The following is an 18,385-nucleotide window of genomic DNA, read 5'->3' as shown; positions in this document are numbered from 1 at the left end:
TGTTGAACGTTGCGAAGCGTAGGTAATTTGTGCTAGTTTATTTTGTTTCGACTTCCTAAAAAAAACAAAAAATATAAGCTTCCTATAAAAACCGAAGAGTATTAATTAATACTCTTCGATTTTTTACTAGGGTTCTAGACCTAAAGGATTATTTAAATACCCTTTAATCGTTAAAAACTTAAGCCCTAAAATACTTCAGTGACTATACGTGTACAACTATAAATATGTATTTATGAATATTTAGGTAATGGATATTTGTATATTATTGAATCTATAATACACTGTTTTTATTCATCGTTAAGAATATATATAAGCAACAAAGTTTAAATTTAAGTATTAATCATCAATAATATAATAATATATATTTCTTGTATTAAATTTATTTTTAATATAATTAAACAAATATTAAAACATATTGTTTTGTCTTTGATTGCCTCATAACCATTATAAAAACATATCTCAAAGGAAAAAAATTTAAATGTAATTTCAAAAATACATCGAAATAAAAACAAAAAAAAAAACAATAGAGAAGAGAATTTCCCTAATTCCGTAAGAAAACTAAAAGTTTTTCTGACGAAAGTACCAGGAAAACAGAAGAGCTGCAGAGGTCAAAGTACAGTTGAGTGTAGGTACTATGTTGGCATTGGAATGGCGAGTGGAAGTGCCAGGAAGACATCAAAGTCTTGTCATAAAGTTTAAAGGTACGCGGCTTGTCAAAGCGCAAGAAAGCTCATATTATGTACTGTGCAAGTTTGACTTAACATTCAATGTCGATAAATTGAAGTAGGGTTGCCACATTTTGTTGGGTTGTGGACATTACGTTTTAGGCTTTAATTAGAAATAATATTCAATTTATAGTGTTGTATAGTTTATATAATTTTAGTATTTTTTCATTAAATTAAATATAACCGTAGTCAAACGCATAGTGAAATCACCATCACACACAATATATAATAATTTTATGAAGGATAATGTGAACTGTACCTGTACCACGCTTTACCTGTTAAGCACAAATTGGAACTTAATACATTGAAAGGTTTTTTTTTTTTTTTTAATTTAAAAGTGACTCAATCCGAACATCCTGTATAGGTAATTATTATTAATTAAACAGCTGTCGATAATTAAAATAAAAAATTATACTCACGATATCAGTTTAATTGCTCTCTTTGGTGCAATTTGCATTATGAAATGCACATACTATATAAAATATAATATGTATATTGAAGATATTAGATTTTTTTAGCTTTTTATCATCAATACTGTAAAACTGTAATTTATTTAGTGTTTGTCTATGTATCTGTTAGTACATCTGTCTTTATCTAAAGACAAAACTAAATGGAATTTGATATCATTACATTTTTCATACTATAGCCAAGGACACAGACTGCCTGAAGATAAAAATCTTAGAAATTAATTTCGGTCTTTTTGGAGAGGGGATAAAAGTCAAAATGTGCTAATGCGAACGCAATCGTAAGTGTAGTTTGTATATAGCACACATAGAAATTTAGCTATATAAAATTAAGAAATTTCAATTGATTCTTCATTTGAAAGGAAAATAAACTGAACAAATCTTGCGTCTTATAAATTAATTTAAATTGTTTTATTTTGAGTCCTCAATTAAGAATAACCTTAACTCTAAAAAGCCTAACTTTAACTCCTAAATCTCTCTTTGACGCTCAAATATTTTAGGATAATCCTCAGTTGTTTCCCAGATTTGCAACTGTAACAAGAAAATACAAACTGTCAAACACGACAAACGTATTCTTGATAGCTCTACATTCCAAATTTTAATTCTAAATAAAAATTTAAAAAAACAACTTATCTTTTTAAAACAGTGCACTTTCTCCAAACGCAGTAGGAAGAACTTAAAGCTTGCATATGTCCACCCCCCGGTCGACACACGTGGCGGCCGGCTGTGTCGAAACACTTTCTCATGTCTAACTCGACACTACATACACTTAAAAATATCACATAATTGACTTTTTGAATTACATCCATTTAAATAAATATGGATGTAGTAATATTACTTTTTGTACTATTAGCAAATTAATACTTTTTTGAAATGTTATCTTAATTTCTCAGAATTACGTAGCCTTGGATGTAATTAATAAGTTCGCATGTGTAAAAACTTAAATGCACATTAGTTGTATTAGAATATACACAGTGTTTACATTACATATATACAGAGTTTTTATTACTGGTATTTTAATAAATAATTGACTAGTTTGGCAAATATTCAATTTTGTTACTGTTTTACATGAGAATTATCGAAAAACTACTTTCACTAAAATCTCTTTATGTTATACAGTACGCCAATACCTAGATATTGTATAAAACTTAGAAGGTACTCAAAAAAATTTCGTAAATGCAATATTTACCGTATGTAGAGATAAGTGTATATAAACAGATATACATATGTGTATTGTACTAACTCGTATAGAAAAATAAGTATGTGAAGTGCATGTACACATAGTCTCTAAAAATGAATATGCTAATACAGACAAAACATGCATAAGTAAATTATAAGAAAGTAAAAAAGTACCCGTAAGATAAACTGAAAGAAAGTTTTTCTAAAAATTTTCAAAGTCAAAGGTTTATATAAATATTTAAAATAAATAAAAATTAATATATTTAATTATTTATGGTGAATGCATGAATTCGATATGCAAAATATAATTTTTACTTCACCACAACTTTAAAATCCTATGTTATCGACAACATATAATTATGTAAACGTAGTTTGTATCGCTTTACAAAATTTTATAATACAATTTAATGAAACTTCAACTACAATTTCCCTTGTTAATGACTTTTAATGGTGCCAAAATTAAACTAAGAATGTCTGAAAATTATAAAATAAAATACAACACTACAATTATATAATCACAAGTTGTTTTCTCAATATTTGAGTATTACATTAATCGTGCTCTTCGACATATTTTTATATAATTAAACTATTTGAAATTTTAATAACAGTTTTTGTTCTAATATATCTCGACTTAAATAAAAAACATAATGATATTAAACTAGTTTCTGTAAATCATCGTAATCAGATTTTTAATTATAACGTATGATCTAATTTTTATATATCTAATCTTTAATACACTGGACGAACAAATTACTAACGATGTTAACCTTGAGTTTTTAATTCGCATTTTGAACTCGTCGTACTAACTTGTAAAGAGTTCAATACTGACAGAAGTTTTTGATGTTCAAGATGAAGACGACTATGCAGAAAAGTTTAAATCGAAGTAATCACAAGTTTAAAAATGCAAGTTTATTCATTATACTTTTTCTTACCCTAAACGCAACTTCACAGACGTATCCAGAATTTTGTAACGGGTGTAGCAGAAATTAATAAATGTAAATAATAATAATAAGTACATTGTAGAAAATTAAAAAAATATTTTTTATTTCATTATATATGTATATTTCCATCCTTTTTTTAAAAGATATAACTGATACTGAACTTATAGCACGTATAAACTTAATCAATACTTCTACAAATGAAAAACGTACATTTAACAACGTAAATTTTCAGAAAAACTACACAACTGTAGTATCATTTACATTTTTGAACCTATTAAATTTACCTTCATAAAACCCGTGATGGTCAAGTGATCATTTACCCACGGTGTTTAATGCATTAACTCCCACGTAAAACCACATACCCCGTAGCGCGCCTACGCAATCTCCCTAATAGTCCAGTGTATTATAAACATCACTAACCTTGACCGAATTAACCTGTTCACAGTTCTGGTTCCCTGTTACCTGTACGTTAAATTGAAATATTTCCGTACGATCTGACGTTTATACTTCAAACTGACTTTGTTGCTTTGATGATTGAAAGTAGGACTTAAAAGAGGAAAAATGGCCTAAATCATATGCAAAAACTTACAAAATTCGAAAAGTGGCTCGGTAAAGTGTTAAAAATCGCTTTATAATGTTAAGATTTTGATATAATGTACCTAAACATTGTGAGCAACGACATTAAGACGTAAAATAATATAGAGTCAAGAACGTAGGTAGAGGCTTTTTACTTGCCCATATTAAATATAACTTCACACATAAAGCGATTACATATTTTTGTCTATTAAAACAAAAATATGTATATTTAAAAGTTATGAATACCTAAAAAGGTTTTATATAGATATGATAGAAATAAATTTTATTAATTAATTGTTATATTCGTATTTAAACCTGGGGCGGTTGTCTACATAAGTTCACATTATTATTTATTATAATAATAACAAGTTTTAAAATGTTATCATAAATGTAAATCAAAAGAATGATTAATAAATGAGACATTTAATTAATCATTGTAAACAAATTAAGTACTTTTGTGCACTTTTTGACATTGACATTTGAAACTAAATATTTTTTATTATTTTTTTAATTATTAAAACACACCGGTGAAAATTTATGGAGTAAGCAAATAATGCATTTGTAATCATTTTAAATTTATAAAAACTCAATATCTCGTTCTATTTTTATCTATTCTTATTACTTTAAAAGAAAAAAATATATGATATTTCTAGGTATGATTTCTATGTATGATTAGGTATTGTTAAAGTAACCTTTGCGTCAAACAAGACATAGTGTTTAGTTAGTTATGTTTTATCCTACTCTGTAAATTTATGTTTCTGAAAACTTTTTTAATAGCAATTCGTTTTACTGGGAACCGAACCGGAAAACTGTTTGATACATTACTGATTTCGGGAAACTTGATTTAGCGCGTCCGGGATATATTTAAACGTAAAAATGTTTTTTTTTTGTTATAGTTAAATACAAACAAATAAATATTCATTTTTTTATTTTAATAGTATACTATTAATTTAATAAGGAATATAAATATAATAGGTATTTTAGCTGTATGCTAATTATAAATATACTTCAACTACAAGATTACTTTTACTTGACACTTAAAAAAATACACATATCTCTAACATTAAATAAAAAATGAGTAACAATTAAAAAAATGTTTATTATCTAATTTAAATCTATTTCATGCAGTTCTCACTGTCTACGTCACGTCAATGTCTACTACACCTAGACACGGTTGAGTTAAGATTATATTCACTCGGCAATATTTGACTTCAAAAACTAAGATAATATAACAAAAAATAAATAAAATAATTCTATGTCTAAGTAGCAGCATCTTAATGTCTAAGCCACGTCTAAAGTCTAGACCTAGGTCTTGCTTTGTACCTACAAGTACCAGGGGTACATGAAACGCAGACAGGTTTATAAGCACTAGAATTGCTTTCAGACGCACGATTACACATCACAGTCTAGGACTTCGTTAAAGGAATAATCTGTTTAAACATTTATACACACTCATTACTGTAAGATCCCACGGTATTCACTTCTGAACTAGGCAATTACTATTTGTATCTAGGGCTTTGTTTAGTATATTTAGCCTGCTTCAGTCACATTTGGTCTAGGTTACGCAACAGTCATAAAATGTGGTTGAAAAGCATTGTTCGTCGCGAAGAATGACCTAATTCCCTTTAATGAGGGCTCTTAAAATGAAATACTGAGTATGGGGGATCCAACTGAGCTATTGTATTAATGCTTAATTGTTTTATCCTTTATTCATTATTTTAAAAAATAATAATTTTAAATATATTCAACAAAGGTTAAAGAACACGTCAAAATTATTTTAATAATAGAATATTTACAGCTTCACTTTAAGCTCAAATACGTAAGTAGGTATAGTATTTTCATATATTGAACATATTTCCTACTTATTATACCGAAACAGTATATTATCTATCATCTTCAGGGTATTTTGCATAAAACATTCATCATAATATCTGTCTGCACTATATATATTCTAAAGAAAAATTAAACACTTGAAAACACAGCGATTCTAGCAAGGATTCTTGACATGAATCCATTAGGGTTTGATATCTTATTTTAATGCTGGAAACTGGATCTTTCGAGCTATATTTTTTTAACTACATGTATGATGTTTTTTACATGTATAAATATAAATTAACTTCTTCAGGTTTAAATATTAAAAATACAAAGTACTGAGTACGGTTCAACTCTAAATAACATCAACCAAAGCCCCGAACGGGACTCGAAAAAGAAAAAAAAAAACAAACGCCGAAACTGTAAACGGAATTTCGGAGAAATCGCGTGCGCTAAATCCTAACGCAAACTTACAAACGACATTTTTGTCTTTGTTCGATTAAAACCCTTATTCGCAAGGAGCAATCTTTAGATTGCCTTAAAGAGTTTTTCATCCCTTATCTAAATCTGCTAACCGTTTAATTATACGAGAAAGAGCAATGAATTTATGCATGAAGCGGTAGGGAATTTCACTCTGTCGGAAGGCGCAGGATAAAAGGAACAATAGGCTTAGCTTTAATCTCGGCTCCTTTTTTAACGCTGTCGGAGATCCAGTTCGCGTGCTTGGCCAACCGCCCCACTCTCCACCGCAAGCGCGAACGATTGACATGACAGCCGCTCCAATTTGCGAGCTTTTCGGACTCCTTATTCATAGCCGGTTCGGAAAAAATCTCTTATAGTATGTCTTTTTCAACAAAATAAACAAACTTTTTACGAAGAAAAATAAATATTATTACAAAAAAAGTATAGAATTTACGTATCTTACAATGTACATAAGGTTAAAATATTCAAAGCAGTAGTTCTTAATCAACCTTTACGTGCTTTATTTCTTATATTACTTGGTCATCGCCTATTTCCATAATGCGTTTAAGGATGGTAATTCAGTGAAATTACTCTGAATATGATTAAGGGCACGGTTAGTTCATTGACATGAGATTAAATTGTAATTATGGAATTAGTCAGCTTGAAGAATATATTAAAAAAGCAATATCATAATAGCTATAAAGATACAGGCCGACTGGCTACAAACTGTATTAAAAATAAAAAGAAATGTTCTATTTTGTTTTTATATGAACACTGTATTTTACTGCTTGAGGCTTATAGTCTGAGTTAAATATTGTTTTTCAAAATAAAATAACAATAAATTTTGTTTTTTTTCTTTATATGCGGTTATTTGAACACAAAAATGAAATACTAAGTATAGGTTTGTTTATGGCCATACAAAACATTAGTATGTCTAAAAAAATAAAAAAATGGTACACACAGGTATATACACGGTACAAGAGAAAATATTTGTATTGTTCTTAACATTGTATTATAAATATAAAATGAAACATTTAGCTTATCATTTTCAGCTTAAAATACAGCATCCAATATGCAAAAATTGCTTTAGGTTGAAGTGGGGATACGAAAGTTTACAATTTTATCAGCGGTAAAAATATATGTAATACAAATTATGTTGTGTATGTGTGTATTTAAAATACTACAATATTTTACTGTTTTACTGTTAAACGCCTAGCAGTTGATAAAGAGCAAATACGTTACCTCAAACTTACAATCTTGACAACAAGTTTTGTAGGAGCCATGCGTTATTAGAAAAGGGTTATTGTTGTATTACACATTATAATTTAAGCGTATTCTTTATATAAATAATTTGTAAATACATAAACAATTTTGTTTGATATCTAGTTATACATAAGTTGTAATTTTTTATATATTTTTTTATGTGAACCAGTAGTTTTATCCGCAGTCGAAGACGTACCTTGATACCTAATTTAATAATGTCAACAAAACAATATTTTTTTTAAGTATTATCTTTCATTAAAATGACAAATTAACGATTCACAAAATATTTTATTGTAAATGAATTTCAATATTATCAAAAAATTCGTTCTGTATTAATTAAGTAATAAAAAAAATAGTCGTATTTGACACTACAACGTCGTTTAAATATTATATAAAACAATTGTTTATTTAGTCGTTAATTTTAAAATAAAACAACATAATAATACTTGAAATAACAGCTTTTGTTTAGATAATTAAACATGCGTATTGTTAGATTATCATATTTATAATTTATTAGAAATTTTTGAAATACAATTTACCTTAAGCTAGATATCTCCATCTTACAGCATGCCCGATAAAATCATCTAAAATCCGCAACTCACAAAACTGACACCACAAAATGGTATACACAGTCTAACTGTTCGCAATGAAGGAAAAATATTAAAAAAGCATGAAATTATAGAAAAGACTAATTTAAAAAATGAACAATTTGAATTTCCCGCACTCGCTCGTAACGTGTTGTACGAGGACTATGCGCACGAGGCTGCTCCCACTTCGTCACTGTACTGTCAGCCAGCCTCCGGCGCGAGCGCAGCGCTCGTAAAGCTCGACACCCCCACCACTACACCATTCATGAAAACCGCCGCTCAATGGATTTAGAAGCTTCGGCGGGAGCTTTTTGTTTTAAAAGACCCTATAATGTACGTCATGTTTTTTTTTTGTTGACTATTTGGGCTATTATTTTTCATCACTTGCCAAACTCTTGCATATAATAAAAGTAGTCTTTATATATGGTATTTATACACGTTAAATTAGACGAATCAGTTTTTTGTTTTTAAATAGTGGCTGCGGAATTTCTTCCCGATTCCCGATTGGAATTTACATTTTTCTTTTCAAATCTTCACATTAACGACAATTAAATTACTCGAAACTAATATAATTTCAACTTGAAAAGCGACAATTCAAAAATAGATTCCCGTAGGAAGCCTACTTAAATAAAGAAATTTTAGAATTTTACTGTATTAAGGCATAGCGTGAAATATTCGGTTTAAAATCTGGATCAGCGTGACTGGGAAAGTAACTCGTACCTCACAGAAGGTTATAGCTAAATAATGCTGCTTTCAAGCAGTGTTGTGTTCCTGTTGGTGAGTAAGGTGACTAGAGATCCTTGGGCGAATTAGGAATAAGGTCGACAACACAGTTGTGATGCTTCTGGTTTTGCAGGCGTCTTTAAACTATTTTTTTTTATAATTATTGCTTACAATCAGGTAAACGATACGCTTGTTTGCCACCTAGTTAGAAAAAAAGGATTTTGGTCACTGCTCCGTTCTTAAGGCCCGTATTACGATATATATAGAGATAGGTAGTTATTTCAGACATTTACGCGTTCAAACAGAATAAACCTCGGACAACATTATATTAGTAACTAAAATTTTGGATACAGATAACAACATACGCTGAAAGATGATAAATTTCCCACATAACCAGAAATAAATGCTCTACATTCAAAAAATATGATTACTCAAATACTTCCTAACAAATACGATAAGTAGTAATATAGTAGTTATGTGTATATATTTTTAAAGTCATTGAATTGTGGAGTTGCTAATTTATGCAATATACTAAAAATAAACTTAATGTGATATGATGAACTTTAACTATTAATATATAATAATGAAAGATATCAAGTTTTATCTAGTAAAGCTTTTATTAGAGTCTTGTCAACGACCCAATGTCTAATAATGGAGACATCCATTACATCTATAAGAAATACGCAAACAAACCTAAAGAAGTAAAAAACCTTTTACGGCCGCAAGCCCATTTACTTTTTATCACAAGACTGTAACTTGTCGTTCGAATCGTACTTTGTAGTTCTTTGGATATAACTTCCTAATATACCTACCTATGTCCTATGTGTAGTTTTTGCTCGTGATTTCGTGTGGTCTTGGAGACATCGATCTATATATAGATATTCATAGTTTCATTGACGACTCTAAATCGTTAGTATTATATACTAGAGTAGTACATACTCTATATATTAGGCTAAATATTAAACAAATCATATCTATGACTGTGGTATCTAATTTCGGGTAGTCATATTTACAAAAAATTATGGAGACTTTTTTCTTTCTTTCTGAACCTAGTGTGAAGGAATTTGAAACAAAAACATTCAAAACGATAACCTTTTCACCAACAGGTTGTTTCATATAAAGTTTTAATGTCGTTTTTTCACATCAGAATGTGTATTCAAAGTAAATATTAAAGATACTTTCACTAAATAAAAATATAAGTGAATGATTGCAAGATGAATGAATATTCAAAAGATAAATGTAAATCGGCCTGTATGCCCGTCTATATATAATTTAAATATACAAACATATTTCTCGATATTCATGCATTACGTCAAGGGATGTCACAGATAGTGCTCACGAACATTGAGTCAAAATGACCATTAATTATAACGATAGTTATTTTAAATATGCTGCGTACTTCGACTTCGTACTGTTTACTATACATGTGCTTAAATAACATTAACAGAATAAAATATTCGTCATCGTAAAAATAAATCATTCTAAAACATTCATTATAAGTAGAGTGATAAGAATTTATTTTCTAGTTACCTTTGTATTTTCTAGCTACGGAATTTATAAAATTGTGTTTATTAAAACTTAAATTATGTACCTAAACGTAATTATACGCATTTAACAATTACAAAAATGAGTATAATAATAGGTCTAGGTTAAGTTATATTATATTATCACAACTAAATAATAAAGAACGTTAAAATATATAAATCAGTATAAACTTAGATAAATCAATTTAAAATAGATCAAACGTATCCTACCACAAAAGGTACTGAAATTTTGGCAATGTTTCGCAATTTTTTTAATGTTATCTAGGATAGTGAAGTGAGGAAGCGTTCGCTTTGCGCAATGAACGGATGCGATACGCGTATCACGCTTACATCCGTCCACGAGCTACTGCGTGCTTACGCTACTATTACATTTTTTATTCGTAGCCCAATGATATTTATTGACAATTATTTTTATGAATACAATGAACAAGTTTTTGGTTGGAGGTAGGATCAGCAACGCGCTGTTTGCCACCCTAGCCGTATCAAAAAAAAAGTACAAAAGTAAACGTACGAGTAAAGACTCTCCCGATGGTCCGCGCTTACCAAACCCACCACCACATAAACGCAACAGTACTTGAGAACAGAATTATTTAGCTGTGAATCTATGATCTTCTGTAAACTTCAGGTCTTTACTCAGTCGGGCTGTTTTTGAGCAGAATTCCTGCTGTGCCCAGTTTCAATAAAGTTTGCCACCTTACACATATAAAAAAACAGAGTCGCCACCTCTATTCAATAAACATTACAACTATAGCAACAACTGATTAACGAAAACTGAATAATTATTATTACGTAATAGATTATGAAGACACATTTAGAAAAAAAAATATAAAAAGTTGTGCAATTTCTACTTTGTTCAGCACCATTAATAAACAAATTTCTAAATTCCTTTATATATGTACTTTATATAAATACTTATTATGTATATTATAATAAAACACTTTATCCGAGTAGTTATCGTTTCATTTGGTCTTTTGTATTACTCGATTTGAATGAAATACTTTTAATTAAGATATTTGAATTGAATTTTTTTTCTTAAACAGGATATTTACGAAGAATTTAAATATTTATAAATCGTAATTTTATTAGTCAAATTAGGATATTGTCTTCGATCAGACATAGTTGTTTCAAACAAATTGTGGTAATTTAATGCTCTTGCTTATAAAGTGTCTACTTTGTGAAGATTGCAGGTAACGTAATTTAATATCTCATCATAGAAAAACTAAAATGTATCATATCGTTGGAGAATTAGAGTAGATCCGCTAAGATTCTGCGTAATCATTTTTGTTCTGAATATATATATTTCAAAGCCTCAAAAATTATACAAAAATATCACTGGCTACTGTTAAAAATTTCTATTAAAAAAAATTACTTTGCGTCTCATTACTCATATGACTCATAAGCTATGAATGAACTAAAAAGTGAATTCTCTCAAATATTTATTTTCTTAACCGACTTCCAAAAAAGGAGAAGGTTCTCAATTCGACTATATTTTTTATGTATGATACTTAGCACTTTTGACTGGGAGGACCGACATTTTTTTTTTGATCGAAAGTTGGTGCGTGTCATTTGGTCCCATTTAAATTTATTTGAGATCTATCAAAAACTTTTCGAGTTATATCTAATAATGCGTATTTACTTGACAATTTTTTCATCGACCTACGACCGCATAACTTTTCACTGGATTTATCGATTTTGATTATTCTTACTTTAATTGATAGCTAATGATTGTCATGTAGTCTCATATAAATTGATTGCGATCTGATGACTAATTATTGAGTAGCTCGAAGACTTTTGTCTTCAAGCATTGCGGAATCTTCGAAGTGAAGACTCGACGAAGCCTGCCATACGCCGCCCAGCCCAACCGAATCCTACTTATAAATCTCATGTCATATTCATCATTCGATATAAAGCATTATTCATGCATCGATATAAAGTAGTCACAAATGAGTAACCGCATACTTCTTGTAGGAATTGCTCTCTAACTACAATGATACTTAGTCTAGAACAACTAAAATCTTATTCTTTCTCTTTATACTGACATTTACATTAAGAAAGAAAAGTTATCTGTCAAACAATCTCTTAAACTGTCAAAATCAAAACGTGTTTTCTTCTAAATTTTTCGTTTTTATCTTACTTTTTAATTTTTAGTGAAATCGTTGAACATGTGTGAAAATTTAAACCCGGATCGCATAAGATGTGAGGCTTGTCGAACCATCAACTTGGCAAAGCATATAAACCAACTGAAGCCAGACATGCAAATGTATGATAAATGCAGCCCAACACAGAAATTAGAATGTGCTCGCGTTACGGGTAAAAGCTCCTCGTACTTCCTGACCTCCTAGTAATAAAAAACAAAAATGGTAGTCTGAATATTGTGCTTAGTTCATACCACCTATGACAAACCATTTTAAGTATATATTATTATAATATTGGATTTAGCAGATATATAGTGTTAACATTTTAAGATTTTCAAATGACAATTACTCTATTAGAATTTCATAGCGCTTATTTTATATTATACATACACCGACTTAAGAAACTGACTTTTTTTAAAAGAAATTACCAAAAAAAGAAGACAATCAGAAATTACGAACGGACAAAAGTAATTAAATGAAATATAATTTTGCTAAAAAAGGAAGAACATGTATAAAATATACGTTCCAGCATATTTAGAAAGTAGACAAAAATCAATGTGTTAATATTAAGTTGTATAAATTAGATTTTTTAAAGATTTCTGGTTCTTCAATAAATTTAGAATTAATTTTATGATACGTGACTATCTTCATTCCTTACATTGATTCCTATAAACACTTATTGATTTTTAAAATGTTAAGTTATATACGATACGTAATAAACTTATATTTTATAGGATGATTTTTGTTTTTACGAAACCCTATTCGTCATCAGATAGCATTGTTTGTAAATTTTGCACCAAAATGAAATATCAATTACAACAAAACTTGAAAAGCTCTACTTATGAGCTAATTAACCGTTAAACAAGACGTACAACGAGTACAACCATACAACAAGTAGCGCTACCTCTTTGTAAATAATATGCAAAAAAAAAATATGTACATACATTCGTGACATTGTAAGCTTACATGACTCTGTCTCTTTCCCTCATCTTACCTTATACGAAAATTCAGCTATATTGTATCTTACACATGTCCTTTCCTCTTCTGTTTTCCTAGTAATTATTACAAATTATGTAACAAATACGTTGCCAAAAATTCTGCCGCTACTACTAAAAGAATGTTAAATTAAATTGTAGTCAAAGTTACTTTTCATTAAACTAAATAAATATTTGTTTAGAGAAAGACAGATTGTTTATTTTTATTTTAATTACAAACTTTGAAATCTTTAAAATAATAATTACATTAAGTTGCGTAGAATGTTATTTTATGTTCAGTTTTTTATTTTATTTTTTATTTTATTTAGAGTTACCCTTACATCCTACTTGCATCAAAGTTTGCACAAAGGAAGAATACAACTTCAAAAAAAGTGGCAAAAAGGTAGCACTACCAAAAATGCCTCCATATGGGCACGGTAAACTGATGTATGCCGTCAAAGTAAGTAAATCGTAGAAATCACATATTATTTATTATACAACTATTTGCTTCACATTTTTAAATAATAATAAAACCTCCTCGGTATTTCGTAGCTATTAGTAACTACTTAAGTAATAGCCAACTGTAACTACATTCACAGGCTGGTATCCTAGTAAGCGCTGTTTACTTTACGTATACGCAAGGAGTATGGGGTGATCAACAAGACGTAACAGAATGCATTCGTCGTTGGCAAGAATACATACGCAGCATCAACACTAGACGCCCGCCCACCTTTGATCAGTGTGGTCACGTCATAGTATGTTGAACATGTCATTCAGAATTATAGCTTACGCCAACAACGTAAAATCCAACATTCATTGTGCGATTGTCTCTATCCAAGCCCGTGTAGTTAGAAAAAGTTTATAAGTCCACCTGTTTCAAACTCATGCTGTCCTAGTAATCATGGTTACGTCACCAGTTGTTTCAGTTGAACTAGTATCGTCGTCATAGTTCCTTTTCGTATAAATAAATTAATTAATTTAACGGGAGGTTCTGGTTTAAAAAATAGATTGTTTGACAAATATCAATTTACTTAATATTCATAAATAATATTTTAAAAACTATTTGTATCTGCGTTTTTACTATTTTCAAGAATATATTTTTTTTACAAACGTTAATTAGCAATTTCAACGTGAATGAGTAAGCGATTCCCGTCTGAGTCTGGGTGTTAATATTTGGATTTACATCGCATTCAGCCTGTAACATCCCACTGCTATCTTTCTACATTTAGGAGAAGGATTGGAGCTTAACCCCCCACGCTGGTCCACTGCGGGTTGGTGGATTTGTTATTTATGATAACAACCGGGACCGACGGCTTAACGTGCTCTCCGTTAGAGAGCGGCGGGAATACCCACAAGGACGGACATCTAAACTGGAAAGAAATATTTGTTAAAATATAACTAACTATTCATCCCAAGCGGGAATCGAACCCGTAAACCGTCGGTGTTTTAGGTGGCTACTAGCACCACTATACCAGAGCGGTTGTTTATCTACAGAAAAATCTCATAGATGGCGCTGCTTTAAAATTGTCTTGTCTACTTATATTCGTTTGATTACGTTTATCGGCTTAGTTACTTATATTGCGTGATTTTTATAGTGTGAAGCTAGCTTATATAGCATGGTTATTAACATAATAACAACAACATTCAAATATGCGTCGTTAGATTACACGTTGTTACAGAATGCGTTGAGGAAATAAAGGTCCACTGCTCGTTCCCGGTAGGTGATAGCATGATAATATGTAGCCTATATGTTAACCCGACTTCTTAATAATATTCGTGCCGAATTTGAAGTAAATCCATGCGGTACTTTTTGAGTTTATCCCGGACATACATACAGACAAAGAGATAAACAGACAAAGAAACAAACAGACAAACAGATAAACAGACAAACAGACAAAAATTCTAAAAACTATATTTTTGGCTTCGGTATCGATTGTAGATCACACCCCAAGTATTCTTTTAAAAAAATATTCAATGTACAGTTTTGACTTTCCTACCACTTTATTATATGTATAGATGTATTATTTCTATGTATATTTATCAAAAAATTTAACTATAACACAAGCATTAAGTTGCTTACGATATGAACAGACGACCGTGTGTATCCATTATAATTATACTAATTTAAAATAGATCAATGCTTGTTTATTTTACAAATACACTATATATTTCGATTCCTGACAGATTTGTTACTAAATTAGGTACCGCTAAGCTATCCTTTACAATAAACAAGATATCTTTGAATTGTTAAAATTTAAGCTCGGAGATTTACTTCTATAAAAGAAACAAAACCAATTTTAATTGGATAGGTATACAAAGTAATAGTAAATATCTTAGTACACAAGTAGTTTTTGGATTAATTTATTAAAAAATGCAATTTTTTGTAACAAGGTTAAATTTTATACTACATATTACTTCGTATTGGCATGAAACACTTAAAGTTTTATAAAAGAATTTATTATATGTATAGATTATTATTGTGTCTCTATGCAACGTATGTTTTCCTAGTATTTAAAATCTCTTTCTGTCCACTGTTGAAAGCATCGCGTCTTAGAAACGTGGATAGAGTTCTATCTATCCCTGACTTGCAAGCACGCCATTCTGATTATGTGAATCAAACAAATCCTGCATAGTTCTGCAACCCTAGTACCAAGTTACTTTGTGTGACCAACGTTGTTACTTTCGTCGTATACCTAACGCATCATCGTAACGTCCTTTCCATGATAGAGCGCTTCGGCGAATGGCTCCTATTAGAGCCGCGAATTTGAATCAGTAGAGTATCACTGAAAACCTTACCTCACCTCACTATTGCAACTGCAAGTAGATCCTGAGTGCCTAGTTAGTACATGCCATACTGAATCAATGATATTTAAACTGCCGTAGAGATCTCTAATAAAAACGATATCTACGTCTTACATGATAGCCTGGTAAGTTCGCGTACACTACATACGAGGGACGTCATTCCCTGCATTGTATTCATTCATTCCCTACCTGCTTTACATTCTATCTTTCCTTTTCTTTCTTTATCCTCCTAGTTTGATATTTTCATTCGAATAGAATACTTTTGAAGCTTAGTGTAGTTAAATTTTTAAGAAATATTGTCTATTGTGAGTATAATCTGTTATTTTAATATACATAATTTTTATCAATAAAATAATGCAAAAAAGATAAAATTTATAAAAATGAAACCACATTTACCTTGAACGAGCAGCCTCTGTACTATACAATCCAATGTGAGATAGCTATAAATAAATCATTCAGTTTTGATGCGTAACAAACCCTTGATAGCAGGAAGCAGCTTCCTTGACGTTGATAACTCCCTGGTATAATTGGGTCATATCATTGACAATGTCAGTAAATGTTGATGCTATAACTTTTTGTTTGACTATTTATCATTTTTATTAAATCAGTATTTTATTTTTTATTGAGCTTATTTTTTGTGATTCTACAAATGAAACTGACATTAGAGTGGCATGGATGATTGTGCGAGCAACCCTTTTAATAACCGCCATAAATAATATAATAATTAAAAAGACTAGCTGGTTGTTTACGATGTATGACAAAAATAGAAACGAAATGAATTTAAAAACTTATTATTTTAAGTAATACTTTTTGATTTGACTTAAAATTCAAATACATATTGATCCGTTTAATTTGCATAATAAAAAGTTGCTTGACATTTAATTACTTTCATTTTTATTTTTAACTCTATTTACAGACAAAAGAATCTACTGAAAATCTACTGGCACCGCTGTATAACATGTACAAAAATATCGTTACTACTTGTTTTTCTGGTAAGTTTGTTCAGGTTAAAACAAAATACGCATTAAAAATAAAAAAAAATGCGCCTAGTTAGACGTAAACTTGACGACCGCTCTGGTTTAACGGTGCGCGTACGGTGTCGGCGGCGCCTTAACACCGATGGTCGCGGGTTCGATTCCTGCTAGGAGTGGATATTTGTATTTTATACAAATATTTGTGTTGATGGTTTTAACATCATCTTCTTTTACATATTGCTGTAAAACGATTTTGAAAATATTGTTCTCGTATTAAATGTAAGAACTGAAAACTAGTATTCCATCCCCAGGGAGGGCATTTGATTTAAATATTTATGTTTTTTAAAGGTGTAGTAAAATTCCCTTTGATAATAAAGTGTGCGTACATGGATTACATCAAAGCATTGGAAAGGAGACAGGCTGAATTGGATAAAGAAAGAAAAATTAAGAAAAGATCGGGTTAAACTTTATAAAGATTGCGGATGACTTGAATAATTGTAAAAAAAGATTTGTTTTGGTAATTGTGTGTAACTAATGTAACGATTATAAAAGCTTTTTTTTAAGTTTGATATCTTTGTTATTTAAGCCCGTAAATATATCAGTTGGAAATAAAAACTTTTTCACGTACAGATGTGGACATAAATCGCTTTACTGTTCCTTTGCTAATTGGTCGAGACTGAGTCAAGGCAAGCTAACGTAATATTATAAATATGGCACGCGCTTTTTTTAAATAATAATTGTGTTTGCTCGCAAACGAAAAAAAAAGGCCTTCAATTACCTCGACAAGTAATACAACTTAAGTAGACGAAAAAAATTAACAAACGCACTAGTCGTCACTGCGTTTTTCGAGGGTTTCCCTCAATTTCTCTGGGATTCCATCATCAGAGCCTGGTTTCCTTATCATGGTACCACACTTAGGATATCTCCTTTCCATCAAAAAAATAATTATCAAAATCAGGTAATAAACGACGAAGCTATCCCCGAACATGCATTTAAAATATATGTATGTATAGGGTAAAACCGGGATAGATGCCTCACTTTTTGAAATAGCCACCTAATTTTAAAAATATGATTTTTATTCGAATAATTTTTATTAATGTAGCTAGCGCGGTCCTTTATGTTGAATTATTACTATTCTTTTTTAACTTACCCAATGCAGATTAACCAGAAATTAGCTTTTCGTGAATCCCTTTTTTTGAGGATAGATGCCTATCTATATGGATA

At 30.0% G+C, this 18,385-nt stretch overlaps 2 protein-coding genes across 3 annotated transcripts in view; one reads left to right on the top strand and one right to left on the bottom strand.

The window, feature by feature from the left end:
* The window catches only part of LOC123662124 (papilin), a 108,420-nt gene extending 100,213 nt beyond the window's left edge, over positions 1 to 8,207 (bottom strand). Inside the window, exon 1 of the mRNA XM_045597009.1 lies at positions 7,962 to 8,207. Coding sequence (XP_045452965.1) covers positions 7,962 to 7,981 — 20 coding nt within the window. The 5' untranslated portion in view covers positions 7,982 to 8,207. The remainder of the gene's footprint in view (positions 1 to 7,961) is intronic.
* Positions 8,208 to 12,438: 4,231 nt separating this feature from the next.
* On the top strand, positions 12,439 to 17,727 carry LOC123662291. Of its 2 annotated transcripts, XM_045597153.1 has the most exons (5): positions 12,439 to 12,586; positions 13,715 to 13,845; positions 13,985 to 14,140; positions 17,104 to 17,179; positions 17,510 to 17,727. In XM_045597153.1, exons 1-5 carry the CDS (start codon positions 12,439 to 12,441, stop codon positions 17,623 to 17,625), a joined length of 627 nt encoding a protein of 208 aa, XP_045453109.1. In that variant the 3' UTR covers positions 17,626 to 17,727. The 2 variants fall into 2 exon arrangements, 1 of the variants encoding a protein (XP_045453109.1); XR_006744472.1 differs by lacking the exons at positions 12,439 to 12,586; positions 13,715 to 13,845; positions 13,985 to 14,140; positions 17,510 to 17,727 and adding an exon at positions 16,352 to 16,492 and having other exon boundaries at positions 17,104 to 17,181.
* Positions 17,728 to 18,385: the final 658 nt, after the last annotated feature.

This window comes from Melitaea cinxia, chromosome 18, assembly GCF_905220565.1.
Source record: "Melitaea cinxia chromosome 18, ilMelCinx1.1, whole genome shotgun sequence".
Classification (NCBI taxonomy): domain Eukaryota; kingdom Metazoa; phylum Arthropoda; class Insecta; order Lepidoptera; family Nymphalidae; genus Melitaea; species Melitaea cinxia.
Note: the sequence above shows the minus strand (reverse complement) of the source record. Positions and strands in the feature narration are given on the sequence as shown.